The sequence below is a fragment of the Phyllosticta citribraziliensis genome, assembly GCF_038025025.1.
Source record: "Phyllosticta citribraziliensis strain CPC 17464 chromosome Unknown J3D65scaffold_8, whole genome shotgun sequence".
Classification (NCBI taxonomy): domain Eukaryota; kingdom Fungi; phylum Ascomycota; class Dothideomycetes; order Botryosphaeriales; family Phyllostictaceae; genus Phyllosticta; species Phyllosticta citribraziliensis.
In genome coordinates, this window is record NW_027117345.1 from 1,844,220 (window position 1) to 1,870,343 (window position 26,124).

The 26,124-nt window shown below is 56.9% G+C and overlaps 10 protein-coding genes across 10 annotated transcripts; 6 read left to right on the top strand and 4 right to left on the bottom strand.

Annotated features, from left to right (window-relative positions):
- The first annotated feature begins 186 nt into the window (after positions 1-186).
- Positions 187-3,122, top strand: J3D65DRAFT_449648 (Spc98 family-domain-containing protein). Its single transcript, XM_066796334.1, has 2 exons — positions 187-1,260; positions 1,306-3,122. Exons 1-2 carry the CDS (start codon positions 420-422, stop codon positions 3,036-3,038), a joined length of 2,574 nt encoding a protein of 857 aa, XP_066654046.1. The 5' UTR covers positions 187-419; the 3' UTR covers positions 3,039-3,122.
- Positions 3,123-3,782: 660 nt separating this feature from the next.
- Positions 3,783-5,636, top strand: J3D65DRAFT_449286 (Glucanosyltransferase-domain-containing protein). Its single transcript, XM_066796332.1, has 4 exons — positions 3,783-4,127; positions 4,188-4,349; positions 4,401-4,858; positions 4,906-5,636. The coding sequence occupies exons 1-4, from the start codon at positions 4,010-4,012 to the stop codon at positions 5,455-5,457; spliced, it is 1,290 nt and encodes a 429-aa protein (XP_066654047.1). The 5' UTR covers positions 3,783-4,009; the 3' UTR covers positions 5,458-5,636.
- Positions 5,637-5,803: 167 nt separating this feature from the next.
- J3D65DRAFT_630847 (eukaryotic translation initiation factor-like protein subunit eIF2B-gamma) lies at positions 5,804-8,095 on the bottom strand. The gene is made up of 2 exons (XM_066800866.1): positions 7,604-8,095; positions 5,804-7,538 (listed from the first exon to the last, which is right to left on the bottom strand). The coding sequence occupies exons 1-2, from the start codon at positions 7,779-7,781 to the stop codon at positions 5,905-5,907; spliced, it is 1,812 nt and encodes a 603-aa protein (XP_066654048.1). The 5' UTR covers positions 7,782-8,095; the 3' UTR covers positions 5,804-5,904.
- On the top strand, positions 8,032-9,702 carry J3D65DRAFT_449500 (uncharacterized protein). Its single transcript, XM_066796333.1, has 2 exons — positions 8,032-8,743; positions 8,790-9,702. The coding sequence occupies exons 1-2, from the start codon at positions 8,129-8,131 to the stop codon at positions 9,447-9,449; spliced, it is 1,275 nt and encodes a 424-aa protein (XP_066654049.1). The 5' UTR covers positions 8,032-8,128; the 3' UTR covers positions 9,450-9,702.
- Positions 9,703-10,186: 484 nt separating this feature from the next.
- Positions 10,187-12,740, bottom strand: J3D65DRAFT_449244 (general substrate transporter). Its single transcript, XM_066796331.1, has 10 exons — positions 12,505-12,740; positions 12,401-12,452; positions 12,068-12,348; positions 11,974-12,013; positions 11,863-11,921; positions 11,766-11,814; positions 11,381-11,689; positions 11,126-11,161; positions 10,793-11,059; positions 10,187-10,702 (listed from the first exon to the last, which is right to left on the bottom strand). The coding sequence occupies exons 1-10, from the start codon at positions 12,517-12,519 to the stop codon at positions 10,251-10,253; spliced, it is 1,560 nt and encodes a 519-aa protein (XP_066654050.1). The 5' UTR covers positions 12,520-12,740; the 3' UTR covers positions 10,187-10,250.
- An 897-nt stretch (positions 12,741-13,637) lies between these two features.
- Positions 13,638-16,150, top strand: J3D65DRAFT_669407 (uncharacterized protein; the record flags this gene model as incomplete). Its single annotated transcript, XM_066803195.1, has 5 exons — positions 13,638-13,830; positions 13,883-14,037; positions 14,090-15,650; positions 15,697-15,938; positions 15,989-16,150. The coding sequence occupies 5 exons, from the start codon at positions 13,638-13,640 to the stop codon at positions 16,148-16,150; spliced, it is 2,313 nt and encodes a 770-aa protein (XP_066654051.1).
- A 1,549-nt stretch (positions 16,151-17,699) lies between these two features.
- On the top strand, positions 17,700-19,369 carry J3D65DRAFT_630865 (Alpha/Beta hydrolase protein). Its single transcript, XM_066800867.1, has 3 exons — positions 17,700-17,836; positions 17,885-17,978; positions 18,032-19,369. Exons 2-3 carry the CDS (start codon positions 17,914-17,916, stop codon positions 19,248-19,250), a joined length of 1,284 nt encoding a protein of 427 aa, XP_066654052.1. The 5' UTR covers positions 17,700-17,836; positions 17,885-17,913; the 3' UTR covers positions 19,251-19,369.
- A 1,262-nt stretch (positions 19,370-20,631) lies between these two features.
- On the top strand, positions 20,632-21,168 carry J3D65DRAFT_660101 (uncharacterized protein; the record flags this gene model as incomplete). Its single annotated transcript, XM_066802566.1, has 2 exons — positions 20,632-20,642; positions 20,713-21,168. The coding sequence occupies 2 exons, from the start codon at positions 20,632-20,634 to the stop codon at positions 21,098-21,100; spliced, it is 399 nt and encodes a 132-aa protein (XP_066654053.1). The 3' UTR covers positions 21,101-21,168.
- Positions 21,169-21,542: 374 nt separating this feature from the next.
- Positions 21,543-23,786, bottom strand: J3D65DRAFT_449769 (uncharacterized protein). The gene has a single exon (XM_066796338.1). It carries the CDS (start codon positions 23,533-23,535, stop codon positions 21,556-21,558), a length of 1,980 nt encoding a protein of 659 aa, XP_066654054.1. The 5' UTR covers positions 23,536-23,786; the 3' UTR covers positions 21,543-21,555.
- An 895-nt stretch (positions 23,787-24,681) lies between these two features.
- On the bottom strand, positions 24,682-26,123 carry J3D65DRAFT_449767 (uncharacterized protein). Its single transcript, XM_066796337.1, has 6 exons — positions 25,884-26,123; positions 25,688-25,829; positions 25,587-25,632; positions 25,003-25,536; positions 24,928-24,953; positions 24,682-24,879 (listed from the first exon to the last, which is right to left on the bottom strand). The coding sequence occupies exons 1-6, from the start codon at positions 25,888-25,890 to the stop codon at positions 24,783-24,785; spliced, it is 852 nt and encodes a 283-aa protein (XP_066654055.1). The 5' UTR covers positions 25,891-26,123; the 3' UTR covers positions 24,682-24,782.
- Position 26,124: the final 1 nt, after the last annotated feature.

The following is a 26,124-nucleotide window of genomic DNA, read 5'->3' on the forward strand; positions in this document are numbered from 1 at the left end:
GCAATGACAGAGCCCCACACCAATGCCTCAGACCACAGAAGAACGCGTCGAGCACGCGCTATCCAAGCTCCTCGAGTACCTGCTGCCCCAGTATCCCGATGAGGACGAAGACACCGCGGATCAACGCCTCGATGATGCCTTCAACTACGCCCTGGACGCCATAGGCAGGCAAGAGCAAAACACCTCGATCGCGAACTCTGCTGACTCCCGCGCAGCTCAGGCGAGCCCAGCATAGCCTCCGACGTCAATCATGCCGCCGACCTCATCAAAAAGAAGCGTAAGTGCTGTCAGCGCAACGACCTGGACATGGCTGACCGTCACCAGTTGTGCGCGAGAGCAGCTCCCCGGAAAAGCCGCTCCACTTTGCCAACCTATACTCGAGGCTCCTCACCCAGCCGGTGCTGAACCAAAAATGGGCCATGCTCTACTTTCTGTACCGCCTGTCCGACTCGGACATGCCCGCCGCGCTGCAGGACCTCCGCTCCCCTCCTAGGTCTCCTGTCCGAAACGATGCCGCGTACCAGTCGCTCACCGCCCCCGAGAACCCGCTGTCGCCGACGCGATTCGCAAGAGAACGGCAGCTTGCCGAAAACCCTACATTCAACGAGGCCTTTGCGAACGAGGGGCTGCAGCGCTTGCCTCCTGCCGAGGAACCCAAACCAGCCAGGGCGTCGACGGAACGGACAAAGCCATCAGAGAAGCAGAAAGGACATGAGAGGTCCAAGACGGCGTCGATTGATCGCAAGAGGACCAGCCTGCAAAAGAAGGACGAGGAAGCAGCGGCGGAAAAGGGCGGAGAGAAGAAATACACGTCGTTGACGTCCTACGAGCCCTCGGAGACTGCGTTGCTGCGCGACCTGCCCTTTACGCTACAAGGCCTCTCGTCGTCCAATCTCGTATTTGCCGCCCCGTCGACGCTCAAGATTCCCGCCTCGCTGCCGGCGCCCTTGGTGAGCCTTTTGCACACGTTGGCCGAGCCGTCCCTGCTGTATCGCAACCTGTCGGAATTCGTCGACTCGTCCGAAGGTGGGCTGGTCGGACAGAGTCTCCGCTCGGCTTTGGGCATCGAGCTGCGGGCCTATCTGGGCCTGGTGGCTACCCTCGAAGGCCAGATACGGCGCGCGCTGTCCATGTTGGATGACTCGCAGCCTAGACAAGGAATTGGCAAGGCGGGCGTGACGTTGAAGCGATGCGTGATTTGGACACGAGAGGCCACCATGGGGCTGCGGCTGATGAGCTTGATTGTCGAAGAGTCCAAGGGTAGGTCTCCAAAGATTTGGAGTGATGATTGCTAACGAGACGCAGGCAAGAAAGGTGGCGAGCTGATTTCCCTTATTCATTCATTTTCCCTATCACACGGCGACCCATTTGTGGGCGCCTTTGCAGAACGGCTGCTTGCTCACGTTACACGACCTTTTTACGACATGCTACGACAATGGATTTATGACGGCGAGCTCTCGGATCCCTATCAAGAGTTTTTCGTGTCGGAACAATACGAAGACGCCAACGACGAGAATGCCGGCAAGGGCGCTGCGACAAGCGTGTGGGAAGACAAGTACAGGCTGAACGAGACGATGACTCCCACGATTGTGTCGCCCGAGTTCGCCAACAAGGTCTTTTTGATTGGCAAGACGCTCAACTTTATTCGGTACGGCTGCGGAGACGCAGCGTGGGTTGAGAGCTACTCCAAGGACGCATCGCGGGAGCTGCGCTACGGAGACACGGCCGCGTTGGAGCGCAACATTGGAGAGGCTTACAAGACGACCATGGCGAGACTGATTCATCTCATGGCCAACAAGTTCAAACTCTTTGATCATCTCCGGGCGCTCAAAAAGTACATTTTGCTCGGTGCTGGCGACTTTATTGCCGTGCTCATGGAGTCGCTGTCTTCGAATCTGGACCAACCGGCCAACACGCAGTATCGACACACGTTGACGGCGCAACTCGAGCACGCGGTGCGCAACTCGAATGCTCAGTACGACTCTCCAGAGGTTCTACGCAGACTCGACTCGCGCATGCTCGAACTCAGCCACGGCGAGATTGGCTGGGACGTTTTCACGCTCGAATACAAGATTGACGCGCCGGTCGACGTCATAGTCACGCCCATGGGCAGCAAGCAATACCTCAAAATGTTCAATTTCCTGTGGCGCGTCAAGCGCGTCGAGTTTGCGCTGGGCAGCACGTGGCGACGATGCATGACGGGGGCCCGGCAATTCCTTGGGGCCGTCGAAGACCGGGTGGGAGCCGACTGGAAAAAGGCGCGGTGCACCGTGGCCGAGATGATTCACTTTGTCAACCAGCTGCAGTACTACATTCTGTTCGAGGTGATTGAGTCGTCGTGGAACGAGCTGCAAGAGAGGATGCGGCGGCCAGAAGCGACGCTCGACGACCTGATCCAGGCGCACGCGCAGTACCTCACAAACATCACGCGCAAGGGGCTGCTCAACTCGTCGGATCGCATGGACTTTACGGGGCAGCTGCACGAGCTGCTCAAGATCATGCTGCGCTACAAGGACGCGGTCGACGGGCTGTACTCGTTCTCGACGGCCGAGTTTGCGCGGCGCCAGGAGCGCGCGGCGAAGATTGAGACGCGCACGGCGGCGGGCAAATGGGGTCTCTCTGATCGCGACTCGGGGGCGTTTGACTCGCCCGTCACGCGCAGCCGCAGCGGGACCAACAACAGCGACGGCGACGGCTTCCCGGCGCCGCTGCTCCCCAATGCACCGCATGCCGGCGGTGGTGGTGCCGAAGACGACGACATCCTGGCCGGACTGCGCAACCGGCTCGGGCTGCTGAGCCGCGACTTTAAGCTCAAGGTCAATATGCTGCTGGGAGATTTGCTGCACCAGCCCGACGCCGACATGCGGTGGTTAGCCATGGTCATGAACTTCAACGACTCGTACACGCCGGTGCGGCGCAAGAAGACTGTCGGCGGTGGAGGCGGCAGCGCAGGGGCGTCGACGGGGAGGAGGAGCCGGGGCGAGGCGTTGGAGAGGGGAGGCAGTCGTCGGGGTGAGAGGGAGGAGACGCGGGCGTAGAGATGATGATTTGTTTTGCATGGTGTTTGGTTGCTCCATTCGTGTAGATGGATGGTGGGTTGGCGGCAGGGCGCAGTTCTGGTGCGATACCATTCGACTTGTCTTTTTTCTCCTTCGTCTTCGAGCATCAAGTTAGATTTGTAGTTGGACGAAGGATTCTCTGCTTATATGGGCGGTTGCAGACAACGGGCGGGTGCATGCATACATAATGTGCCCTCTCAGGAGATTTGCGCAAGGGTTTTGGATGTGACAGGTCTGGGCCCCGGCAGCGTGCAACGAGACGACCGGCGGCCGGGTTTCTGTGGAAGCGGAATGGCCTCGCATGGACAAACGCCAGGTCAGGACATCCAACAGAAGCAATTGTTGTTGAAGGCGGGCATGCCCGTTGCAATCCTTGCAGCGAGGCCTAAGAACAACGAACAAGGGAAGGGGTCTCCAGGCCAACGACACGACGGATGGAGGACACTAACCAACGGCCATCAGCAACGGGCCGCAGCGGCAGCCAACCTAGCTTAGACAAACCTTGGACCGAAAGCTTGTGCGCCAGCTTAAAGGGACCTAGCCTGATGGAGCCGGAGAAGTGGAAGTGGGAGGATACCAGGGCATGTAGCCCGGCTCCTCCCCAGTACCGTGCCATCCATCCCATTGTGCAACTGCCCTGCTTGCTGTCTCTCTCGATTAAAATCCCCCACCCGCGACGGCCACGGCGCCGCTTTCCTTCGCTCCCTCTCCTCGTCATCCTCGCTCTTTGACAGCTTCCGTCAATCGTTGAGTCAGTCGTCAGCACGACTTCAATCGCTCCAGTCGTTCTTTTCCCCGGCAGCGCGTCTTCAATCGCTTTGTATCGCCAGACCACCACCTACGCTCCTCCGCGACGCGTCAGCGTCCCCGTCTCCAGTCTCCGCACCACCCACAGCACCTGGAGTAGTTGTTTAGATTGCCAATAATCTCACAATTTCCCCCGCAAAACCATGCGCTCGTCGTTCTTCGCCGCTGCTGGCTTGGCCACCGTTGCCAATGCCATCGCTACCATTGAGGTCAAGGGAAACAAGTTCTTCACTAGTGATGGCGATCAGTTCTTTCTCAAGGGTGAGCATTTGACACGCGCAAGGAGCATCTTTTGGTTGTGACTGACATGAATTTCTGTAGGCATTGCGTACCAATTGCTGCCTGAGGACCCGCTGCTCAATGCCACCCAGTGCAAGCTGGACGCAGAATTGATGTCCGAGCTTGGAGCCAACTCCATCCGCGTTTACCACGTCGATGCCGGCAGCTCTCACGAGGACTGCATGACCACGTTCGCCGACAATGGTCAGTCCTACGTCTACATGTCCAAACAATGCCAACGCTAACGCGGCGTAGGAATCTACCTCTGGGTCGACCTCGACACCTTCACCACGGCCATTGACCAAACCGCGCCGCAATGGAACCAATCGCAGCTGTCTGCTTTCCAGGCCGTCATGGACGAGTTCCAGAATTACGACAACACAGCCGGCTTCTTCGTCGGCAACGAGGTGTTGACTACGGGCAATGGCTCCGTGGCCGCGCCGTATGTCAAGGCTGCTGCCCGCGACGTCAAGGCCTACCGCGAGAAGAAGGGCTATCGCGAGATTCCCGTTGGCTACTCGGCCGCCGACATTTCGACGCTGCGCCCCATGCTGCAAAACTACATGGCGTGCAGCAGCAACTCGTCCGAGAACCTCGACTTCTTCTCGCTCAATGCCTACGAGTGGTGTGGCGACTCGACCTATTCCGTCAGCGGCTACGAGCAACTCCAGCAGAACGCGAGCTCGTACAACATCCCCATCTTCTTCTCCGAGGTACATTTCCTTCCCAGCATATCCAAAATCATGCTAACAGCAAGTAGACCGGTTGCAACACGGTCAAGCCGCGCACCTTTGGCGACCAAGCCGCCATCTTCTCCTCGCCCATGGTAAACACGTGGTCCGGCGCCATCATCTACGAGTGGATCGAAGAAGCCAACAACTACGGCATCGTGTCGTACGGGCCCAAAGTCGACGCCACGGCCTCGGGCGCCCCGCAAGACGGCTACCCGCGCTCGGGCACGCCCACGCCCGTCTCGCCCGACTTCTCCAACCTCAAGAAGCAGTGGGCCACGCTGACGCCCGCGGGTGTCAAGAAATCGGCCTACACGCCCTCGCTCGACGCCCCCGTCTGCCCCGGCTTCACGAGTGACGTCTGGGAGGTCAACGGCGCCGTCGCGCTGCCGACGCTCGGCGCCACGTTCGACGCTGCTGTTCGCTCTAGCATCACGGCGGGCGCGACGGGCTCGCGGACCGGCACGGCGGCTGCGGCCAGCGCGACGAAGACAGGTGCTGCGGCCAGCCCTGGCAGCGATGTCAGGCGCATGGGCGTCGGGCTGGCGGGTGTCATGGTTGGCGCTTTTGTTTACTTGTAGGGGGCCGTTGGCTGGCTGGTTGGTAGTGTTCGTCGGTCCGTCGGTCTGACGGTCTGATGGTCTAGCTGGCTAGACTGACTGACTGACTGACTGACTGACTGACTGATTGACCGGACTCTAGTGGCTGCTAACTGTCGCATCCTACTTTTTCTTTGCAGTTTGTTGGTCCTTTTTTTCCATAAAAGTCGGGCTCTCTCTCTCTCTCTTTCTTACGACGTCGACGTGTGTACGCTAGCGATATTATACGGGGGTAGATATCTAGGGAGGTAGCTGTAGGTAGATTGGGGTACCGGTAGTCAAGGTAGTCAGTTCCCCTTACTGAGGTAGTTTTGGTGTCTATGCTATGCTTTGTGTGAAATGGAGGTTGAATTTCCTTTCTCTCTCTCTATCTATCTAACTATTTTTACAACTACAAACCCCATATCAAAACAACCACAGCTCAACCACTCAACGCAGCGAGTCACCCGGGTGCTCCAGCGCCTCATCCTCATCACCATCCTCATCATCACCAACACCAAAAGCATCACCCCCCTCACTCCCCTCCCCATCCTCCAAATCGCCAGAAAAGCGCTTAAACTTCTCATCCTTCCACTCGCGGCCCCACTCCACGACAAAGCCATCCTGGACCTCACACCCCTTGAGCACCGTGCGCTCATCGCCGCGCGCCGGGCCGCCCTCGACGCGGCACCGCCGGCCGAGGATGCAGTCGGAGAGCTGCGCATTGTCGCCGACCTCGGCGCCGTCCATGAGCAGGCAGCGCTGCAGGCGCGCGCCGCTGCCGACGCGGCAGCCGGCGCCGATGACGCTCTCCTTGATGTTGGCCTTCTCGCCGACGCTCACGTTGTCCGCCAGCAGGCTGTTGTCCGCCTCGACGCGGCATTTGAGCGGGATGCGGTCCGGGTGCGCGATTTTGGCCGCGTGCGCGAAGGGGGACGCGGCGCTGCGGATGTCGACTTCGTCGAGGGCGGGCAGTTTGGCGAGGCGCAGCGAGGTGGTGAGGAGCAGGGCCGCTGTGTCGACGCGCCGGATCAGCGGCGCGCTGGGCGTTTTGGGCTGCACGTAGGCCAGGATGCGCGGGACGTGGAGCGGTTCTTTGCGGTCGGTGATGGCCGTGACCTCGACGGTTGGGCCCGACGCGTTTTGCACGCGAGAGGCGAGGGGGAGCGTCCCCGACGAGTCGGTGCTCTCCGGGTTGCTTGGGTCGGCGTGGTGCGGCGTCTTGGACGTGCTGGACAGACTGGCAATGTCGACTTCTTCGGTCAGGACGCCGGCTGCGGCGCCGCTCCCAGCGACGACGCTCTCTTCCAAACTGGCCGCAGGAGGGGGGTGGAAGATTTCGCGGAGTCCCAGTTTCTCGCCCAGCCCGTGCTGCCAGCCGGCTTTGGCCCACCAGCCGAGCGCGTCCGACACGCTGTCGAATCGCTCGTTCTTCTTGATCATGTCCAAGACCCAGTAGGGGAAGAAGTAGACAAAGGCGTCGCGGGTGGTCGTCATCATCTTGACGCGGCCGTGCTTGACCAGCAGCGAGTGACGGATGGGAAGGCCCTTGCTCTCGTCGACAATGTCATTCAAAACGTCCTTGGGGATGGCGTAGACGAGGTTGGCAAGGTCCGGACGCAGCGAGCCCGTGTTTGGCGGCACGACAGACTTGGCCAGCGGCGTGGTTGCGATAAAGTCCGTCTCTTCGCCCTTGACGGCGTCCTCGCCCTTGGTTTGGAACCACACTCCCAGACCTCCTCTTCTACCGCTTTTTTCACCCCCGATGCTGAGGGGGAGGGGTCGGTTGTTCTCCTTGCCGCCCGTTGCTCCTCCTAGACCGCCCTCTTCAATCATCCACGACTCAACGAGGCGCTGGCCGTTGAGCTCGCAGACCAAGTCGCACGGCAAGACGACGAAATCTCCGGTAATGACATCTTGAACTTCCTTGAGCCTGAAGATTTCGCCCGTGCCTGTCGTCTGGGTAAGGTCCTCGGGAGCAATGATGTCGGGCTTTGGCGACGGAAGAGACGTGAGGTGTGGGTTTTGCGAGAGGGCAGCGTCGAGCGCTTCGACCGATTCCGGGGGCGTGACGAGTGATATGTCTGGCGGGTATCAATGTCAGAAATTCCAAGAACAACTCCACGAAAACATACAAGTCGCTACATACTTGTGATTCCCATGCGGTAGCACCACTCCAGAGGGTACCAGACCATGGGGCGGTTGGCGATTGGGACGAGCGCTTTGGGAAAGTCCTTTGGATTCGACGTAAAAGTGTCGAGAGAGACTCCGGGGCCGCACAGGATTAGGGCCTGGAAGCCCGTCGTGGGCTGGGTTGCATGAGGCATGTTGCGGTGGTGGTTGTGTAATTTCGAAAAGGGTCGGTCAGACGGTCAAGTCGAAGACGGCGGCAGAGGCAGTGGACCCAGGTCTCCAGTCTACGGCAGTCCTGGAGCGTGAGTCGAGTCGGCGCAAGGGTGGTGGTGTTGTTGGAGGTGTGGACGGGAAAAATGCTGGAGCTCTGACGCATCCCGGCGACGTCGATCGGCTTTGCGCACGGCCCAAGACTTTGGGGGGGCCTAAGGTCCGGTAGCTCTCCACCATTCAAGTGGAGGTAAACGCCCAGCCACCTCTTTCTCAACCGCCAAAACACCCTCTGGCGCTGGACCATCGGTAGCGATGACCTGCTGCCACCATGTCCTTTTCATACGACCGCTATGACCGCCGTCAACAGAGCTCGCGTCGCTCCACCCTCGGCTACTGGGTCCCTCTGATTGTGACTGTCACCATTGCGACGGCCGGCGTCGCTGCGTGGATCTGGAGCGAGCGCAGCGAGGGCGACGACGACGACGACGACGACCATGCCGACTGGGACGACCCGCGGCCACAGGTCCACGATGACGACTCTGAATCCGCCAGTTTGAGAGCGGCCGAGGACGAGGGTTTCGTGGCGCGCATGTCGGGCGCCATTCGTCGCACACCCAGTCCGCAGCAGGTCTTTGACAACGCTAGCAAGAAGCTAGCCGCGGGCGTGTCCGCCGCTGGGACGGCCTTTGGCGCAGCCCTGGCTTCAATCCGCGAAGAGGAGCGCGACGACTACGCCGACCATTCGAGATGGTCGGAAGAAGCTGCGCGCCAGGTCGAGGCGCAATCTTCAGAGAGTGCTGCCGCCGTTCGCACCCACACCGAGGCCTTTGCTGAATCTGCGCGACTGCCCTCGGGCCCTGACAACAGGAAGAAGGTTGCCATTGTGCTCTCCGCTGATGCTGCTGCGCATGAGGAAGAGCAGGGCGCATATCACGAGCAGGCAGTGCGTATCAAGGTCTATTAAACGTAGCCAATTCTGACGTCTCCAGTCCATTCTCTCTCACCTACCCCAAATCGACCACTCCACCACCAATCTCCTCATTCTCATTTACGCACCGCATCTCAAGCCCGGCTCCAGCTCTAGTAACAAGGATCTTTCGCCGGGCAGCACAGGAAATCCCATGGCTGCGTCCCTCGGATCCTCCTACTCCGCCATCTCTGCCACCTCTGCCGACCAGCCTCTCACCACTGTGGATCCGCAGCCGCACGACACCGGCGACTCGGATAGCAACAATGCCCTCTACAGCACCATTCACGCCGCCGCCCGCCGTCTCGTCCCGCGCTCGACGAATATCCTGCCCTTTTCCAGCTCAACCGGCCACGTCCACATGCTCAAACACCTTGCCCCGCGCCTCGTCTACATGACGGATGACCTGACGGGTCCGCGCGGGGAAAACGTTGTTGCGCTCAAGCCGCCTGGGAACAAGCACTGGGTCGGGCAGATCATGGTGGTTGTCGGCTCCCAAGGCGCTGGCACGGCCGGGCTGGTGGACACGGAGGACGACGAGGGCGACCAACCGGCAAGTGGCAAGGAGGCCAGGAAGTGGTGGGAGGAGAGCCACATGGTCGGCTTGGGTAAAGGCGTGGAGATTGTAGACGCCGATCGACTGGTGGACGATTTTGAGAGAAGAGCATGCGGGAAGGAGTGAAATGACGCGGAAAAGCCGTCGCATTGGTTGCTTCATCTTCCGGCGTCGTTGGTCTTGTCCCTCTGCATACTTCCCTCCCTTTCTTTCCGCACATGACTGCGTCGATGAAGCGCTTGATACCAGCAGGAGAAACCAAAAGGCCGTTTGCCTACATGCCTTACGTTTGGAGCCGCCATCTGTCTTACCCTTTCTTTCGGTACGAGAATACATCAAAGTATTCAGGCGATACTGCCGCATCAACACGTTCTTTGCCTCCTCCCGATTTGCCCACGTACTGTGCTCTCTCCTGCGCAACTACTGAGAACATGAGGTGGACTCTGGCTGTTTTGTCCAGCCGGTCCTCTTTGGCCGCAGGCCCCTATTGTGGCCATTGAGCTGGCTCCGTGTCGGCCTCGTCCGCGTTAGAAAGGTGAGGCTCTCGGCTCGCCGAATCTACGATGGAAATGGCAGTCCTGGGTCTATCCGCGGTGGCGGATGACTGCTCCCACGACGCAGCTGTAACAGTGAACGACGGCTCCCCAGCCCCATCCACAGCAGACGAATTCTCCCAAGACGCAGCAGCCGCTGTACCCAAAGTCATCATTCCCATCGACAGCGGCCGTGCCAGGAAGCGTTCACGGGGCGAACTGAGCCGAAGACTGGGCGGGGTATCTCAAGTGTCTCAAGTATTCTAACGTATTCTAACGCCTCGCTCTCTCAACGCAGTTCAGCTCTTACGGCAATTCTGCACGCCCTCTCCATCAATTCAAGCGTCCTTCTCACGCCTTGGGTATCTCGTCCCCTCGCACCAACACTAAACTCTCACAACTTGTCCATCCCAGCAGCCCTCACATCCTCGACCACAGCAACGCCCTCCCCCTTCTCCTTCTCACTCGCCCCCAGCGACGCCGGCGCCGCCGCAGCCGCCGCCGCCGCCGCTTCCAACCCCACCGCCACGCCCGGCGGCAAATGCATCAGCACCCTCTCGCCCGTAAACAGCAGATCAATCTGCTCCAGCGACAGGTTCTTCGTCTCAGGGTAGAAAAAGTAGATGACGGGCGCGAAGGCGAGGTTGAAGATGGCGAAGTAGAGGTACGTGCGCCACTGGATGCTGGCGATGCTGACGGGCACCACTTCGACGACGAGGAACGTGAAGATCCAGTTGGAGGCGGTGGCGAGCGACGCCGCTTTGGTGCGGATGGCCAGGGGCGCGTATTCGGCGGGGAGAAGCCACGGGATCGCGAGGAGCCCGACGGCGAAGAAGAAATTGAACGCTGTGCGTGAATAAGTCCAGCTGCCCTCTGATACACCCGCCTTACAAGCTCGATATGGACCCCCGGGGGTGGGGAGGGGTTTGGCCTCACCAAAGAGCATAACAGCAGCAACGATGCCAGCAGCCTTCGACCCATCGGCGACAGTGCCAGCCAGCACAGCCATGCAGGCGGCCTGGCCGAAGACGGCGAACAGCATGAGCGGCCGCCGCCCGATGCGGTCGAGCAGCCACACGACGGGGAACGTCGACAGGAAGTAGGCGATGCCGTTGAAGCCGGCCAGCAGGAGTGCCGTGTTCTTGGACATGCCGATGCTGGTTTCGAAGATGACGGCCGCGTAGTACGTTATGAGGTTGACTCCTGGGAGGACGGGTTAGTGTTCAGGGGTTCAGGGGGTCGATGTTTTTTGGTGTTTGGGGAACTTACCGGAGAGCTGTTGGATGAATTGGCCGCCGATGCCGACTGCGAGAGTTGTTAGATGAGAGCTTTGTCAAGGAGTGGGATGCAAGGCTTGGTTACAAAAGTCGTGGCGCACACAAGAGTCGTCAGTCTCGCCCACAGGGAGCGTTCATCTGCTCCAACAGAGAATCAACAGGGAGCATTCAAGCGCCAAGTGTCGTGATGGTGAGGAAATTGTGTGTGCCACGACCTTTGCTACCAAGCCTTGGTGTCTGGACTTACGCAGCACGCGGTATCGAAACTTCTGGGGCCCATTCTTGAAGAGCGCCTTGAACGACGTGCCGCCGGCAATCTCCTTCTCCTCGTACAGCGCGTGCTGGATGATGTCGACCTCGGCGCGGATTATTTCGGGGTTGGCTTTGGGTTGAAGTGCTTCGAGCACGCGGAGGGCCTCTTCTTCGTGGCCGTGATTCAACAGCCAGCGAGGGGATTCGGGGAGGAAGACTATCATGCCCAGCGTTACGAGGGCGAAGAGGATTTGGAACGCGATGGGCGCCCTGAATTGCGACTCGTTTTCGACGAAGCTGAAGCCTGGAAGGAGTGTTAGAGGCCGGAGGAACGCAACTGGTTGGGCAAGAGGAAGAGGATGAAGAAAAGGAAAACTTGCCGTAGTCGACCCAGTACGCAGTTGCGACACCTGCAATGTTCAAGACAAACTAAGACATGATTAACAACAGATCTGTCACCCTCTGCTTAAATCTCACCTCGATTGCAAGCCCCTTGCCACGTTTGTGGGCCTTCATCAATTCGGCGTGCCAGACGGCTACCAGCAAGGTCAGTGCCAGATTCCAAAAATTCCAGACGGGGGAACTCACGAATTGCAGAAGTGTTGATTCCGTTACCAAGGCCAGCAACCTGCGTGTGCAGAGTCAGCACTCACTCGAATCCGACAGACCAACTTGAACATACAATTCTCCCCACAATCAGCTGCGGAATACCATAGGCAGAGCACTGAATCACAGCTCCAACAGTAAGGACGCTGCAGCCAATCATGATGGATCTACGCCGTCCCAAAACCTCGCCCGTGCAAAAGGCAAAGATGGCGCCGAAGAAGCATCCGATTTCGTAAATGGCCACGACGGTGCCTTGGAGGCTGGAACTGCCCGGATTCTTGACCGTGTCGATTTCGGGGAAGCGAGTAGTGAAAGAGGAGCCCGTGAGCAGACCGGACATGACGCCCTGGTCGTACCCTGATTCACATCAGCGTCGACTCTCCGTTGGACGACGGAGGATGGCACAAACCAAAGAGCAAGAAGCAGAAGCCAGCACACAAGGTGATGGCATTATCGAGCGCCTGTTCGAGTTTAGTGCTTGCACTGCAGAGAGTGGAAGATGTCGACCCGTACCTTTCCCGTCAACATCTTGCCTATAGTGGACGCCAAGGGGCTACGGAGAGGAAAAATTGACGAGGGTCAGGGCGGTTGGAGATCCATGGCCGGTGATGTTGCGCAGGCCCAATATATAAGAAGCCAGTGGTTTTCTTGTTGGACGTGGCTGCCAGCATGCAAGGGGGCGCGACAGGACGGCGGTACCCTGACTTGGGTCAATCCAGACTTCTCTCCGCATTCGGGACACCGGGGTTGTGGGGGTGCATGTGGGCCGGCATGCGGCGATGGTCTGGTTGTGTGGAGTTGACCCGGATTGGTAGCCCGAATCACCCACGCAGTGATGGCCAGGCGCGTGGTGCGATGGAGAGGTTCTTCAATCGCTTATCGTGATTGAGTTTGATTCGGCTGAAGAGCTTCATGCATTCTTTAGAGACGCCCGAGTAGGTACATGTAGGTAGGTACTAGCTAAGAAGCCATGGCACGAGAACGCGGGGTAGGCGCGTGCGACGTCAGGCAAACAGGCGACGATGAGGTGACATGCAAAGTAGTAAGCCGGGGCAGGGCGCTTGATGCTGCCGCATGTGGTCACGGTTCTCGGTTCTCGATGCAAAGGGCAGTTACGAAGGAAGGCCTTGTGTTGTGCAGAGACGGGACGGTTCTGTTCATCGTTATCTTGCCATCCACCGGGCCGTCCTTAGATTGCCAGTTCGGACAGATTGGTCTTGTCGGGAGCAGGTTTTGCCCGGCAGACCAAGGCTCGAAAGCCAAAACGGGGCAGAGTCAGTGGGAGCATTCAAGAAGTCATACCACTAGACCAAAGTTTCCCAGGAGCATCCAAGCAGCCATAGGGGATAGGGGTTAGCCAAGCGCAGAGCCTCAGGATGACGGCCCAACCGCGGCGGGTGGAGAAGAGAAGAGGTGGTGGGAAGGTTTCGGCTCGTCGAAAACAGCAAAGCCGGCCCGGTCGCTTGCTTGCTTCCGTTGTCTGTCTACTCCATCGCTTTCCCCACGCGGCGGGGGCGGGGACGGGGACGGGGACGGGGACGGGGACGGGGACGTGGTCTTGGACCCAGCTCCACCGCCGCCGTCAGCCATGGCCTGCTTTGCTTCTTTTGCACCTCAGTGGCCTTTTGGCGCGCAACGCTGTCAAAATGCGTCAACCCCCCGACCAGCATTCTCCCTCGTCCGTCACCTCCTCTGCTCGCGTGGATTCCACTTCGCGCCATGCGAGTCCAACCGATTCCACCCAGTCCCCGTCCTCGCTGGCAAACGCCGCCGACTCGGGCTTGAAGAGGAGGAGAGGAAGACATGGCTGTCTGACCTGTAGGCGGAAGCGCAAGAAATGTACGCCACAACGCATCCTTACCCTTGATTCTCTGACCAGTTTGCGTCAAAGGCGACGAGCTAAAGCCAAAATGCACTCGCTGTACAAAACACGCCGACGCGTGCGAGTGGGACAACCGCATCATCTTTCGCCATAGTGGCTTAAACGGCGACCATCAGGCTATGAGGATGGGCAGTCAGGCTACACCGCCCGTGGGCGACTTGACTGTACGACATGGCATTGCCCTGCCTTTATTTGCACGTGGCTCATCATCACCAGATTATCAATGTCACATCTGCCGTTTCACAAACATGCCGTCGCGACGGGCCATCTCCCCAAGACCACCAGCCATCCAGCCAACATCAAAACACCTGGAAACAACATGAATCCGCGGCCGAGACCTTGTCACCGTACCAGTCAAGGTCGAGCGATGGAACATCCCCTCGAAGCCACGCCCCCCTCGCCAATCTCCCCTTCCCACCAGCAACGGCTCTTCCAGACGCTCAGCGCTTGTCATATATTTCGCCGGCCGCTACCGAGACGCCATCTTCGGTACGGATGAAGAGACAGGCTAGCGACATCAACACAATTTTGAATGGGGAAAACCGCCAGTTGCCTCGTCCCGAGCGTATGCCACCGACCGATCATTTCAGCACCGGTAATTCTTTGTACACGACACCTATGCCCACCCCCTTACCTTCCGAGGACGCGCATCAGCCGTCCATTGACTTCATTTCGCCCCTTTCCGCCGGGGAGCTTGCTGCTCTCGACTTTCTCACTTCACAGCCTCAGACTGCCCTTCATGAACACCCACTCTCGGACCAGGACAAGACGTGGATGTCCCCCGACGTGAGCCAAGAAGCATCTTCAGCCTTTTCTGAGCAACTCGTGGTCGAATCTCCAAGTGGATTGTACTACCCCAGTTCGGCATATCGTGACCTGCAGCAGGACCTGCATACCCACATTGTCGAGACGGCTCGCAACAGTGGACTTACGAGGCACGCCACGCCCGAGGCTAGTGCCGAAGCCCACCTGGACCATTCACGCGCACCACCACACGCAGAAACCGTCTCTGGTGCCACTGATAGACTCGAGTCACTGGCAAGACATTCGCGGGCGACAGGACTCGCAGATCAGCGCGAGATTGAGCTCTGGCAGAATTATCTCAACGAGATAGCACCGTGGCTGGACAAGTTCGACAACCAGAGACATTTTCAATTTACAATTCCCATCTTGGCCAAGACGTGCACTCATCTCAGATATTCGGCCTTGGCCCTGTCTGCCCGACAACAGGAACGAAAGAATCCATCGAGGCCTTATACCGAGAGTCTGGGACTGTATCAAGAAGCCATCAGGAACCTTGTGCCAGAGCTCCAGACGATGAGCACAGCCGTTGTTGCGTCAAGCGTCTTGTTATGTGTATTGGAAATGATTATTGTCTCGCCCAAAGATTGGGGAAGGCATCTCGGCGGTTGTGCCATTCTACTTCAAGCTGCCAACATCACTGGTGTCTCAGGAGGCGTGAACCAAGCGCTCTTCTGGTGCTTTGCCCGCATGGACGTCTGGTCCGGGTACCTTTCTGACTGCTGCACCAAGGTCCCTATGGATCGATGGCTGTCGTCCAACGTACCCATGTCGACTGCGGTCAACGTCTTCAAAAATGAGTGCAAGGGTTTTGATGCGTATGCCAATTATGCCGTGTTTCTATCAGCATCAGTCGTCAACGTCATCAACGGGCGTGGTGACATTTTCACCAACCACGAAAAACGGGCCGAGTACATTGCTCGCTGGAGAGCCTTGTTTGACCTTGTCGAGGACTGGTTCTCCAGTCGACCTGTTGGTAAGGTTTCTACTAGCCTCCCCGACGACTCGTATTGACGTTTAAGAAATGCTCCCCCTCCTTTCATATCCCGCGGCCTTTGACAACTACGAATTTCCTTTTCCCAAGGTCCTGTACGGGAATGCTCCCGCCACGAATGGCAATCAGCTATACCACTTTTGCGCCATACGACTGCTGCAGGAGAAACCAAAGGAAATCCGTCTTGGCAAAAAGACGGGCAAGAGTATCATTTGGCATGCAAGGCAGATTTGTGGCATTGCGGCCAGCAACTCTCATCACGGCGCATGGGTGCGTATCACTAGCCCAACAGCATATTCGGCAACTAACTCAACCACTAGATCAATGGAATCCAGCCACTGTTCGTAGCAGGCAAGTTAATGAGCCATCCAAGCGAGCACCGCGCCATTCTCAAAGTCCTCAAACGCATCGAAGAAGAGTGCGGCTGGGCGACAAAATGGAGAGCGGAGGAACTCCAAGAGCACTGGGGAACGGAGATGTGATCTCGAGGGGTAGGTTTGGTTCCTGCAGACGAGAGTACGCCTATATGAAGTAGACTTTAACTGCGGAGGCCAATACGAGCGCCACGGGGAACCACGAGCGACCAAGAAAACGGGACAGTGGTTGGCATTGCCAAACCAGACTTTCGGTATCACTCTCGAATGGCGCTGTTCGAATTTTCTTCTTCAGCCCTGCGACGCTGATGTCGACCCTGGCGATGCGAAATGCCTGCAAGTCTCAGATGAATTCCGCGTAGGGCTCAGGGGCACTAATGCAAGACATACGCCGAGCAAAAGCCTAAGCAGAACAGAGGCTTGGTAGCAAAAGCCACGGCACACACAACCTCCCAATCATACCACTCATGGACGCTTGAATGCTCCATATCACTACTCTCTTAGACTGTTGAATACTCCTGAGCACATGCTCATTCTAGAGCGGCTTGAATGCATCCTGAGGGCGAGACTGATTCCCTGCTCTTATGTGTGCCACGAATTTTGTCACCAAGCCTCGAACTCTTTCAGCCGCAAGCTCATGCCCCAAATCTTACCGCTTTAGTGCGGTCGCCTCCAACGGGCTCCCACTCGAAAGATTTCAAGCGGCAAACACGTCGTCTGATCCACTCGCCCCGACATTTCGGGTCTTGAGCCGAGGTCTGTCTTGAAATTACTGCGACGAGCAAATAGTTTGCCCGCCAAAATTTAGCAACAATTTGAACCTTATACCGACATCCGACTCCCACTCTCCCCCGTCGCTGCCGGGCTTCCGTATGCTTAACCTCTCCGCAGTCCCGGTCAAAAATGTACCGGTTTCTTCTTTCGTCGCTACCATGATCCTCTATGGTGCTCTCCTTCCGACTTAGTTACCAAACCGCTGTTCGCACGCGGACTCGTGCGCCGTTTCCCAGGCATCTCTCCAGAAAGTCGATTCTTCACTACCGGATCTCGTCGGATATACCCGCCGCTGAGTCCGTCCCGAGCCGCGTCGACTTCCACCTCTTCCAGAAGGCGCCTTGGCCTTTTGCTGGCACAGGCAAACCGCGTTGTTTCGTTTCGTCGACGAGAAAATAGTCCACAGCCGCTTTCCTTCCTTGTCGCTGCAGCTCATTGGCACTACCCGACCAAACTCACCACCCACAATCACGCTCCTTACCGTCATTATGCGCTCAAATCCGCTCTTTCACTTGCTCGTCCTCTTCGTCATCGTCACCCTTGCGACTGCACTCAAACCGCCTCACCTCCGCGCTTCCAGACAAAAAGTGCGTCGCGCTGTTCCCCCTCAAACACCGCGCGACAATGTAAAGCGCGGCGTTCACCTCAACGAAAAGACTGAGCGATTTAGAGTCGACGGGTCTGCTTTTCCAAATGTCACTGTTGGCTTCCCAGAGAGCTATGCCGGGCTGTTGCCCATTGACAAAGAGGATGGCCCAAAGCTTTTCTTTTGGTATGTGCCAAGTGAAAACACTGCCGCGACGGATGAGATTGTCATTTGGTTAAGTGTGAGTTTTCAAGCTGTCGAGGGCTCAAAGGTCAGCTGTTTGACAAGACGCTTAGGGTGGTCCGGGATGTTCTTCGCTGGCTGGCTGTAAGTGTTTTGATCTCGTTGCGTAAATCGGAATATGGGTCTTGGCATTGCCGACTTTTGCGGAAATGGTTTCGAGTTCTGCTGCAAGATGGCGGCGAGATGAGCCTGTACACTCGAAGCATTCGTCCCTTTGTACACTGCTAACGTTTCTCCAGTCTTCCGTGAAAACGGCCCCGTCACTTGGATGCCAGGAACTTACTTGCCCGTGAAAAACACGTGGGGATGGTCCAACCTAACTAACATGGTCTGGTAAAGTCGCCTGTACAGTACAATGCTACTACAAATCATCTTACACTTCACAGGATCGATCAGCCGCTGGGCACGGGTTTCTCGGCCGGCAAACCCACGGCCAAGGACGAGATCGATTTGGCAAAACAGTTCGCCGGATTCTGGAAAAACTTCATCGACACCTTCTCCCTGCATGGCCGCAAGGTCTACATTACTGGAGAGTCATATGCCGGCCATTATGTGGCATATATTTCGGATCTCTTTATAAAGAACAACGACACCGAATACTACAACGTGAGCGGCATTGCGCTCTACGACCCGGCGATCGGCTACCCTGGAATCGATGAGCAGGCGTCTATTATTCCATTCATCGACTACAACAAGGCATCCATCCCCTTGAACGACACCTACATGCAGCATTTGCGCGAAAAGTCCGCTAGCTGCGGCTTTGACGAATACATTGAATACGCGCTGCAATTTCCGCCACTGGGGCCTCTCAAGCTTCCCAAAGGGATTCTCGAGAACGGCACCGTAGTACCCGAGTGCGACCTCTCCAGCGAAGCCATCAACGCGACGGCGCTACTGCATCCGTCTTTCAACGCCTACATTGTCGGGCAGCCGGGACCGCTACAATGGGATGTTATGGGATTTCCGTACATCGACTATTACTTACCTCCGGGCTATGATAACCCCTACTTCAATCAAAGCGAAGTGAAGCGGCTGCTACACGTACCGGAAGACACGAACTGGGTCATCTGCGCCGAAGACCCCGTCTTCGCAACTGAAGACGGCAACGACGCATCACCACCGCCCGCCCTGCCCGGCGGGCCCTTCGCACGCGTCGCCGAACGCACGCGCAACGTCATCGTCGCGCACGGCGCGCTCGACATGGTGATCCACCTCAACGGCACGCTGATGACGCTGAACCAGCTGGAGTGGGGCGGCGCGCGCGGGTTCTCGCACCCCCCGACGCACCCCTTCTACGTCCCGTACCACATCGATGCGAACCAGGCCAGCTGGGCCGGCGCGGGGATCTTCGGCTCGTGGACCGCGGACCGCGGTATCACGTATGTGGGCGTGGCGCTGGCGGGGCATTTGTTGCCGCAGTATACGCCGTCGGCGGCGTTTCGCACGCTTGAGTTGCTGCTGAGGCGCGTTGCGAATTTGAGTGATACGGCGCCGTTTACGACGCCCGAGCAGCGCGATGTCAAGCAGCCGGATGTGCCGCTCGGCAGGGGCACGATTGTGGCGCAGAGTCAGAAGATTATACCTGGCCTCGGATATGGATTTTAGCGATGCTGCGGGGGTGGGCGGATGGGCAGACAGACAAGAGGAGAGGAGGAAGTGTGTGTACTCTACATGTGCTGTGCTGTATTTGGTGGGAGCAGGAATACACTGTACGATTACCGCGGTGAAAGATCAACCAACAAACCACATAATCCACTGAAGCGCCACCAGTGGCGTCGTGTGGCCTGGGTGCCCCGGACGAATGCTGCCTTCCCAAGCCCCCACCCCCTGAATCCAATCACCCCCCTCCGCTCTCAATTCCACACGCAGCCTTGCCTGTGAGCATTCCATCCCCACCTCACACCCACAGCATCGCTCGAGTACCCCATCGCAAAAGAAAAGTGCCAAACAGACGTACCGTACTCAGATCCCCCTGTCGTTGGCCCTGCAGCGGAACGCTTCCTTCCCGCTCCGCCCCGCCCAGCCGGCCGGTCCGCCCGCCATGCCCGCGCAATCTCACATCCTTTTTGGGGGGGCCATTTAGCCAAGATAGCGAGCGGCGGCGGTGGCGGCTGCGGCGATCGATCTTCCGGGCTATCTGTCAGCTGCGGGAGGCTTGGAGGCGCTGTCTTTGTGATAGAAACCAGTAAAGAGGCGCAAAGCCGCAACTTTGCGAGGGAGATTGATGAGTATGCTTGCCTCAGGTAGCCTGTGGTGCCTTTGATGGAAGGAGAGGAAGATGGGTTTTGACGTTAAGCAGCGAGAGCGAGAGGGGCGCCATGGCGCGTGCCGTAGAATTTTCGCGAAGTGTTGTTTTGTTGTTTGCCAGAGAGGTCGTGTTTGGCGCGCGCGCGTGGGCTGGACCGATCAAGATGGTCCGACGATTTGCTTAGTGATGCGCGTGGGCGCGCTCGCTTGTGGTGGCGCGAGGGCGAGTTGTCGGTTTGTTTGGGCGCGAGGTTGCGGAAGCGCGGATTGTTGTTGTTTTGGGCAGGACATCATGCATTCATGAGGTGCAGGCGCTGAAGAGATGTCCGTCGAAAGTGTCAGTGGACGTGAATTCAGACGCCAGAAGGCGCACAACCAAAGTTTTTAAGTATCCTATTATTGGAATAGGAGACGAAGGCATGAGAGCTAGTTGCTGGAGGTTTGCGCTGCGGCGACTCTGCTGTCTGTGCTGGCTGGCTGTCTTTCCGGGAGGTGGGCCATAGTGATGGCGAAGTTGAAGGAGCTGTAACCCATGTGCATTGTCCTGTCTCGGTGGAGGACGCGCCAGAAGATATGCCCAAGGCTACCTACCTATTCCGTCAGCAACTCGAACTACCAAATACTCACCACTGACGCCACCTGACTGCAGGCGGTCGGCTGCACAGGCTTTCAGCACTCCATCAGAAGTTTCGCACTCCATTTGCGACCTTCCCTTTTCCTCCTCTCCAGCGTCGTCACCATGGACAAACTGTGAGTATCCCCACAACCTGAAGCTTGCGAAGCGAAGTTCCAAAAGCATTCTCTATTGCACACGCTTGAGCTTATCTGCATATCGCTTCTATATCAACATTGACCTCATCGCTGGTGCCGACGGCCCCGATCACGATGTCCCATCTGCCTCGCCTCTGCTCCCTGGTCGCAGCAGTGCTAGAGACTTTTCGCCCTGCCCTACCGTAGAGGAAATGCAGCTGCCATCAGAAGAATCTGAAGACGTCGAAGAAGAAGAGGGAGACGAAGAAGGAGAAGAAGAACAAGAGGAAGAGGAGGTAGACCAAAGTCTGGAGCACGAAGAAGCCCTCCTCAGAGCTCGGGCCAAGATCGATTGGCTCGCACGTTGGCAGCAAAGGCTGAGAGGCACAGCGAACAAAAGGGTCCAAGTCGTCCAAGTCCGCAAGTTAGTCCTTGACGCCTTCTTCTGGCAGGAGTAGTATACCCCCTAGAGGATCAACCCCCCAATCACTACACATATAGACACTTGAATGCTCCCAATTATTCATCTGTAACAGCGTATGAATGCCCCTCATCAGTCTTCGTCTATTAGATTAGATTGTGTCCCAACATTCAATCAAGCCCTCGTGCAGTTTGGCTAAGCACTGCCACTGCAAACCGTTTTCACTGAAATGACCCAGGTCACCGCCCTTGGCAAGTTCCACGGCCGTACCTGATGCTTTTTACGCAAAGAAAGCATAGTTGGTAATGGAAAATCTGAGTGGCACAAAGACGCTATGCAATTCTTTTATGGAGGAACGCCACAACGCCTCGCTATGCAAAAATAGACTAGAAAGAAAGGGAGACAGGAAACAAGAAGACGATTCTAGAATACAGTCTGCGCCGCCCCGACTTACTTACCTTTGTTGACACCATAGGATCCGATCCATCCGTCCTATTCCACAAACAGCCCGGCGTCCGATTCCGAGTCGTCGAAGAAAGGGGGGTACATGGCATTGTTGCTGACGACTGCAGTAGACGGCTGCTGCTGCTGCTGTGGCGGCGGCGGCGGCGTGTAAGAGTTTGACTGGCCGAAAAAAGCCATCTCGGACGGGTACGCAGGAGCAGAGAAGACATGGTGCTGCTGAGGCTGAGCTGGCACCGACGGCGGAGGAGACGCAGCGGCAACATCGTTGTAAACGGGCACAGAGCCAGGCAGCGCAGCAGGGGCAGCATAGACAGACGACGTGGTCGAGAGCTTGCGGCGGCGACGGATACGACGCCTCTCATACTCGCTGTCGTCGTCGCTGTCAAACTGGCTGTCGTGCTTCTTGCGCTTGCGCTGGACAGGCTGTCGGGCAGGCTTGCGCTCGGCCAGCTTGGCCTGCGCAAACAGGTCCAGGTCGCCCAGGTTATGCTGGATCTGCGAGAACTTTTGCGCGCGCGCCGCCAGCGCGTGCTTGGACGACGTCGCGCGGTTGGCCTCCTTGTCGCGGATCATGTGGAAGCTGAGGGTGCCCTGGTACCAGCCGTCGCCGCGGTGCTGCGGGTACGGCTCGTAGTCGTCGAGGAACTTGACCAGGCGCAGACCGGTTGCAGCGTCGGTTCGTTGGCGCCGGCACGAGTCGATGAAGCGTTCGGCAATGGCGCCAGATCGCTCGCCGGCGAGCGAGGCGTTGAATTTGGACTTGGGCTCGCTTTGAAAGTGCCGCTGGTCCGCCATGACCTCGACGTTGTCGAGGCGGCAGATGTCGGGGAGGTCCATGAACTTTTCAAAGCAGTACAGATGGAAGAAGGCCGTCATCTTGAAGGGATCCACGCGCTGTCCGTACTTGAACGATTTTTCGTCGACGCAGACGCGGTAGTGTCCGGCAATCATGGTGCCATCGTTTCCAAGCACGTGTCTGACGGGACAATTGGCAAAGCGGCAGCGGTTCAGGGTGCTGGTTGGATAGCGTCTGGCCGAGTCGGCCGCACACTTTTGTATCCAGAGACGCAGTTTGCAGTCGGCGCTGACTGGATGCTGGTAGATGAATTGTTTGACTTGCTCCACCGAGTATGTTGGCATACTCAATTCGCCATGTGGCGAGTACATGAATTGAAACAATTTGCTTTGCCACGGGCCTTGTGGATGCGCAAAGCTTTCGTACATTTGCTCGGGATCGTAGGTATTGATTTTGCCAGAACGGCGAGTTAACCCCACCGTGGTCTTGTTGATTCTGACCCACGAGTGCTTCAAATCGTGCTCGGGCTTTTCGAGCCCAAATTCGACTGTGTTGATTGGAGCAGCGAACTCAGGGCTCTCGATACGAGAACGTGTTTGACGGTATTGGTTCGCCTGGATCTTGGGAGGGTTTGCAGTCGCCAAGGCCAGATTGGACGAGCTATTTACAGTTGAGGTAGCAAATGGGGTTGTCTGATGATTTTGATGGTTTAGTTCGTAAAGAGAAGAAGTCAGCGTATCGTCCAAAACGCGGTCGGGACCGGAAGCTTCTACGGTCCCAGGGGTGGCAGCCAAGTATTGATTCTTGTACGGTACGGCTGCTTGTGTTTGCCAACTTTGTTGTTGAGCATGATTGTCGGTCGGCAATGCAAAGAGGTCGTTTGAGGGATTGGCAGCAACAAGACTGTCGAGAAAGTCTTGACTATTGCTCAACTCCGTGTAGCCGGGAAGTGCAATAGAATTATGAGTGTCAAGATTTGTTGCCAAGTCCGAATGATTCTCTGCCGACTGTGGTTGGTACTGTCCATCGAATGCTCCAGAAGGAAGGGAGACCAACTCATTGGATGAAGCGATGTCTTGTGTGCTGAACTGGGTGTCAAAAGTTGTATCGAAGGTGGAAAAATTAAAATCAGCAGGCCACTCGTTGAGAAAGTCATCAAAGTTGACATCCAAGGACGCTGAAGACTCGTTTTGCCGAAACTCTTGCGCCATTTTGCTGTAGTGTGTGGTTCGGACAAGTAATCACCAGGATTGAGGCGTTGATCAACAACGAAGTAAAGAATGGACGTGTTGATCAACAACCACGGGATAAGCTGAAGTTTGCAAAGGAGAAAAATTTCTTGGTCAAGAGCAGACATCAACATCGACATTATACAGGTACTTATAAAACGACAATTGAACTTCGCTGAACAACTCATGGCGTGCTCTTTGAATGAAAGAATCTATTATGGTTGCAGAGGCTAGAACGCCGCGCTGTGTGAACAAAGCAAGTGGAGAGGGCTTTTGGGATGAGCATGAGCCAAGCACAAAGAGCAGTCCGACTTGGGGTTTTCGGAGCGCGAACGTGGCCATTGGCGTCCGCCATGCTCCGAAAGAACAAGGCCAGCGAGTGGCATTTTCGAGACGCCTTGGCAAGCCGCAGGGACAGGATTCGAGAAGAAAGGCCTGGGATACAATTAGCAAGCTGATCAGCTAAGCTGTGTAGGTGTAATTGTCAAGAGGAAAAAACGGGATCAGAAGGTCTCCAAGCAGTGCTTCCACACGATGTTTCAGAACAGGTCTGTGAATTTGCTGGATCTCATCATGTTGATGTTGGGAGGGGCAGTGGGAGCGAATGAGGCGACTTACAAAGGTGGTGGACAGTCGCTTTGTCCTGTCGTGTCAAGTGTCAGTAAAGCATGTCGACTGAAGCGAAAGAAAGCCAAAGACATGCAGCCTCGTCATGGGAGGATGCAATGTCGGCATGTCCAATTCCGCATTCATGGAACGTTTGGTGGGTGGTCGAAGCAGGATTGTTGGCCGACGCGAAGGAAGTTTTATCCGAAGCGAACGCCGGAACGGAAAAACTCGGTCGTCCTGGCGCTAACCAGATTGAGTCGTTGACCGCCAGACCACCTACGGAACCCCGTTTGGTACATATCATTTTCAAACCTTGCCTCGAATGTAAGGTAGGTGGACTGTGGATGAAGCCCCAGGACCATCCAAGATCTGGTGTTTTGAACTTTACCCTCTTCCTAAGCAAACCAGAGCCATCGTGAAGATATTACCCGAAGAGCATTTTGACCAGTAGCGCCCATGCTCCATGCTGTTTCTCAAATACGCCATTGCGCATCGACGCCCGATAAACTACAGAGCGAAGTTGACTCGAAAGAGCCTCATCTCCTGGGCAATGACTCGCCACCTTTTTCCCTGTCGACAGACGCGTCACCGTCCTTTGGAAAAGCTTCCAAGAATGACATCTAGTCATCCATATCCATGAAGAGGTCAGATTTCAGCATGGCCGATGAGTCTCCGTCGCCGTTGGGCTCTGGAGACGTGCGAGGCGTGTGGAAAACCCTGCCATGGTCAGTCTAGCTTTAGGAAATTGGTTGCTCTGTCCAGTACAGGTGCTGCTCGAAGTACTCAATCAACTGCGTCGAGGTTAGCAAAACCGCCAATATCAACATTGGAGACGCTCACTTTCTGCGGACACTTCTGCTTGAGAAGGGCCATAGAGTGTTTTGTGCGTCGGTTCTTTGAGCCGTCTGTCCATGAGACGTAGGCATATCTTTCCATGTTGCCTGTCTTTTCATGGGGCTCTTGAACGATGGTGTCAATGGAAGCGATCTGCTTCTCCCAGCTGCCAGGCGGCAAAGCACTCGACTCTTTCTCTTTCGATGGCATCGGCGCTTCTTCCTTAGGGGTCGCCGCGTCGGTTTCCTGGCCTCGGCCACTCTTCCTGCGACCCTTCGTCTCCTTGGCGACTGGAGTGCTCTGCGCACTCTGGTCCAACTTGCGTTTTTTTCCCCCGGGCCCAGACTTGGTGCCCATGTCGGCGTCCTTTCGCTTGCTCTTTGGGAGGTACTTGGGTTCAACACCGCCGCATTTCTTTTCCCAGTACTCCTTGAGCTGCTCGATCGGAGCGGGGCCGTCCATCAGGTTTTCTTTGGGCTCCCATGTCCTGTCCTCGAACTTGGGAAAACCCGCCCACATGATCTCGTATTTTATGTCGCGCTTTAGCTTTGTTAGCTTGCGCGCCGAGTGCGAATCGGTGGTGGACTTGCATCTGCGTCATCATACAAGTGGTTGAGGACCCGTTCCACAGTGAACCTGAAAGACGCGTTAGCATGCTGGATGAAGTCGACCAGGGTTTTGCGACGCGTACTCTTCCGCGTCCTCGTCTTCATCAACGTCTTCATCGTCCTCGTCTTCATCCTTTGCCGGCTTCTTCTTCTTGTTTGTCTTTTCGACCTCCTTGTAGGGTATATCGGTTTCGGAAGCAGAGGCCTCGTCCTCGGAGAGTGCGGCTGCGGGCGCGATATTAGCTCAAGCAAGTGAACGCGCTCCACGGGTAGACTTACGCGGCATGTTGAGCGCGACTGCGGAGGGTAGTGCTCAATTGGAATGATCAATGCTGAGGATGAAGACGGCAAGGTGCCCACGCGCTCAAGGCGTGCGAGGTGCCGGTGTTGAGGGTTGTGGGTTGCGGATTGCGGAAAGCTTGTCGCGGTGGAGTCGGAGCAGTGGTGTGGGTTGCACGCGCCCGCCTTCACCTCAATCGGCAGCCGCGTCCGGCAAAACACCGGCGCCGGGCGATGTCAT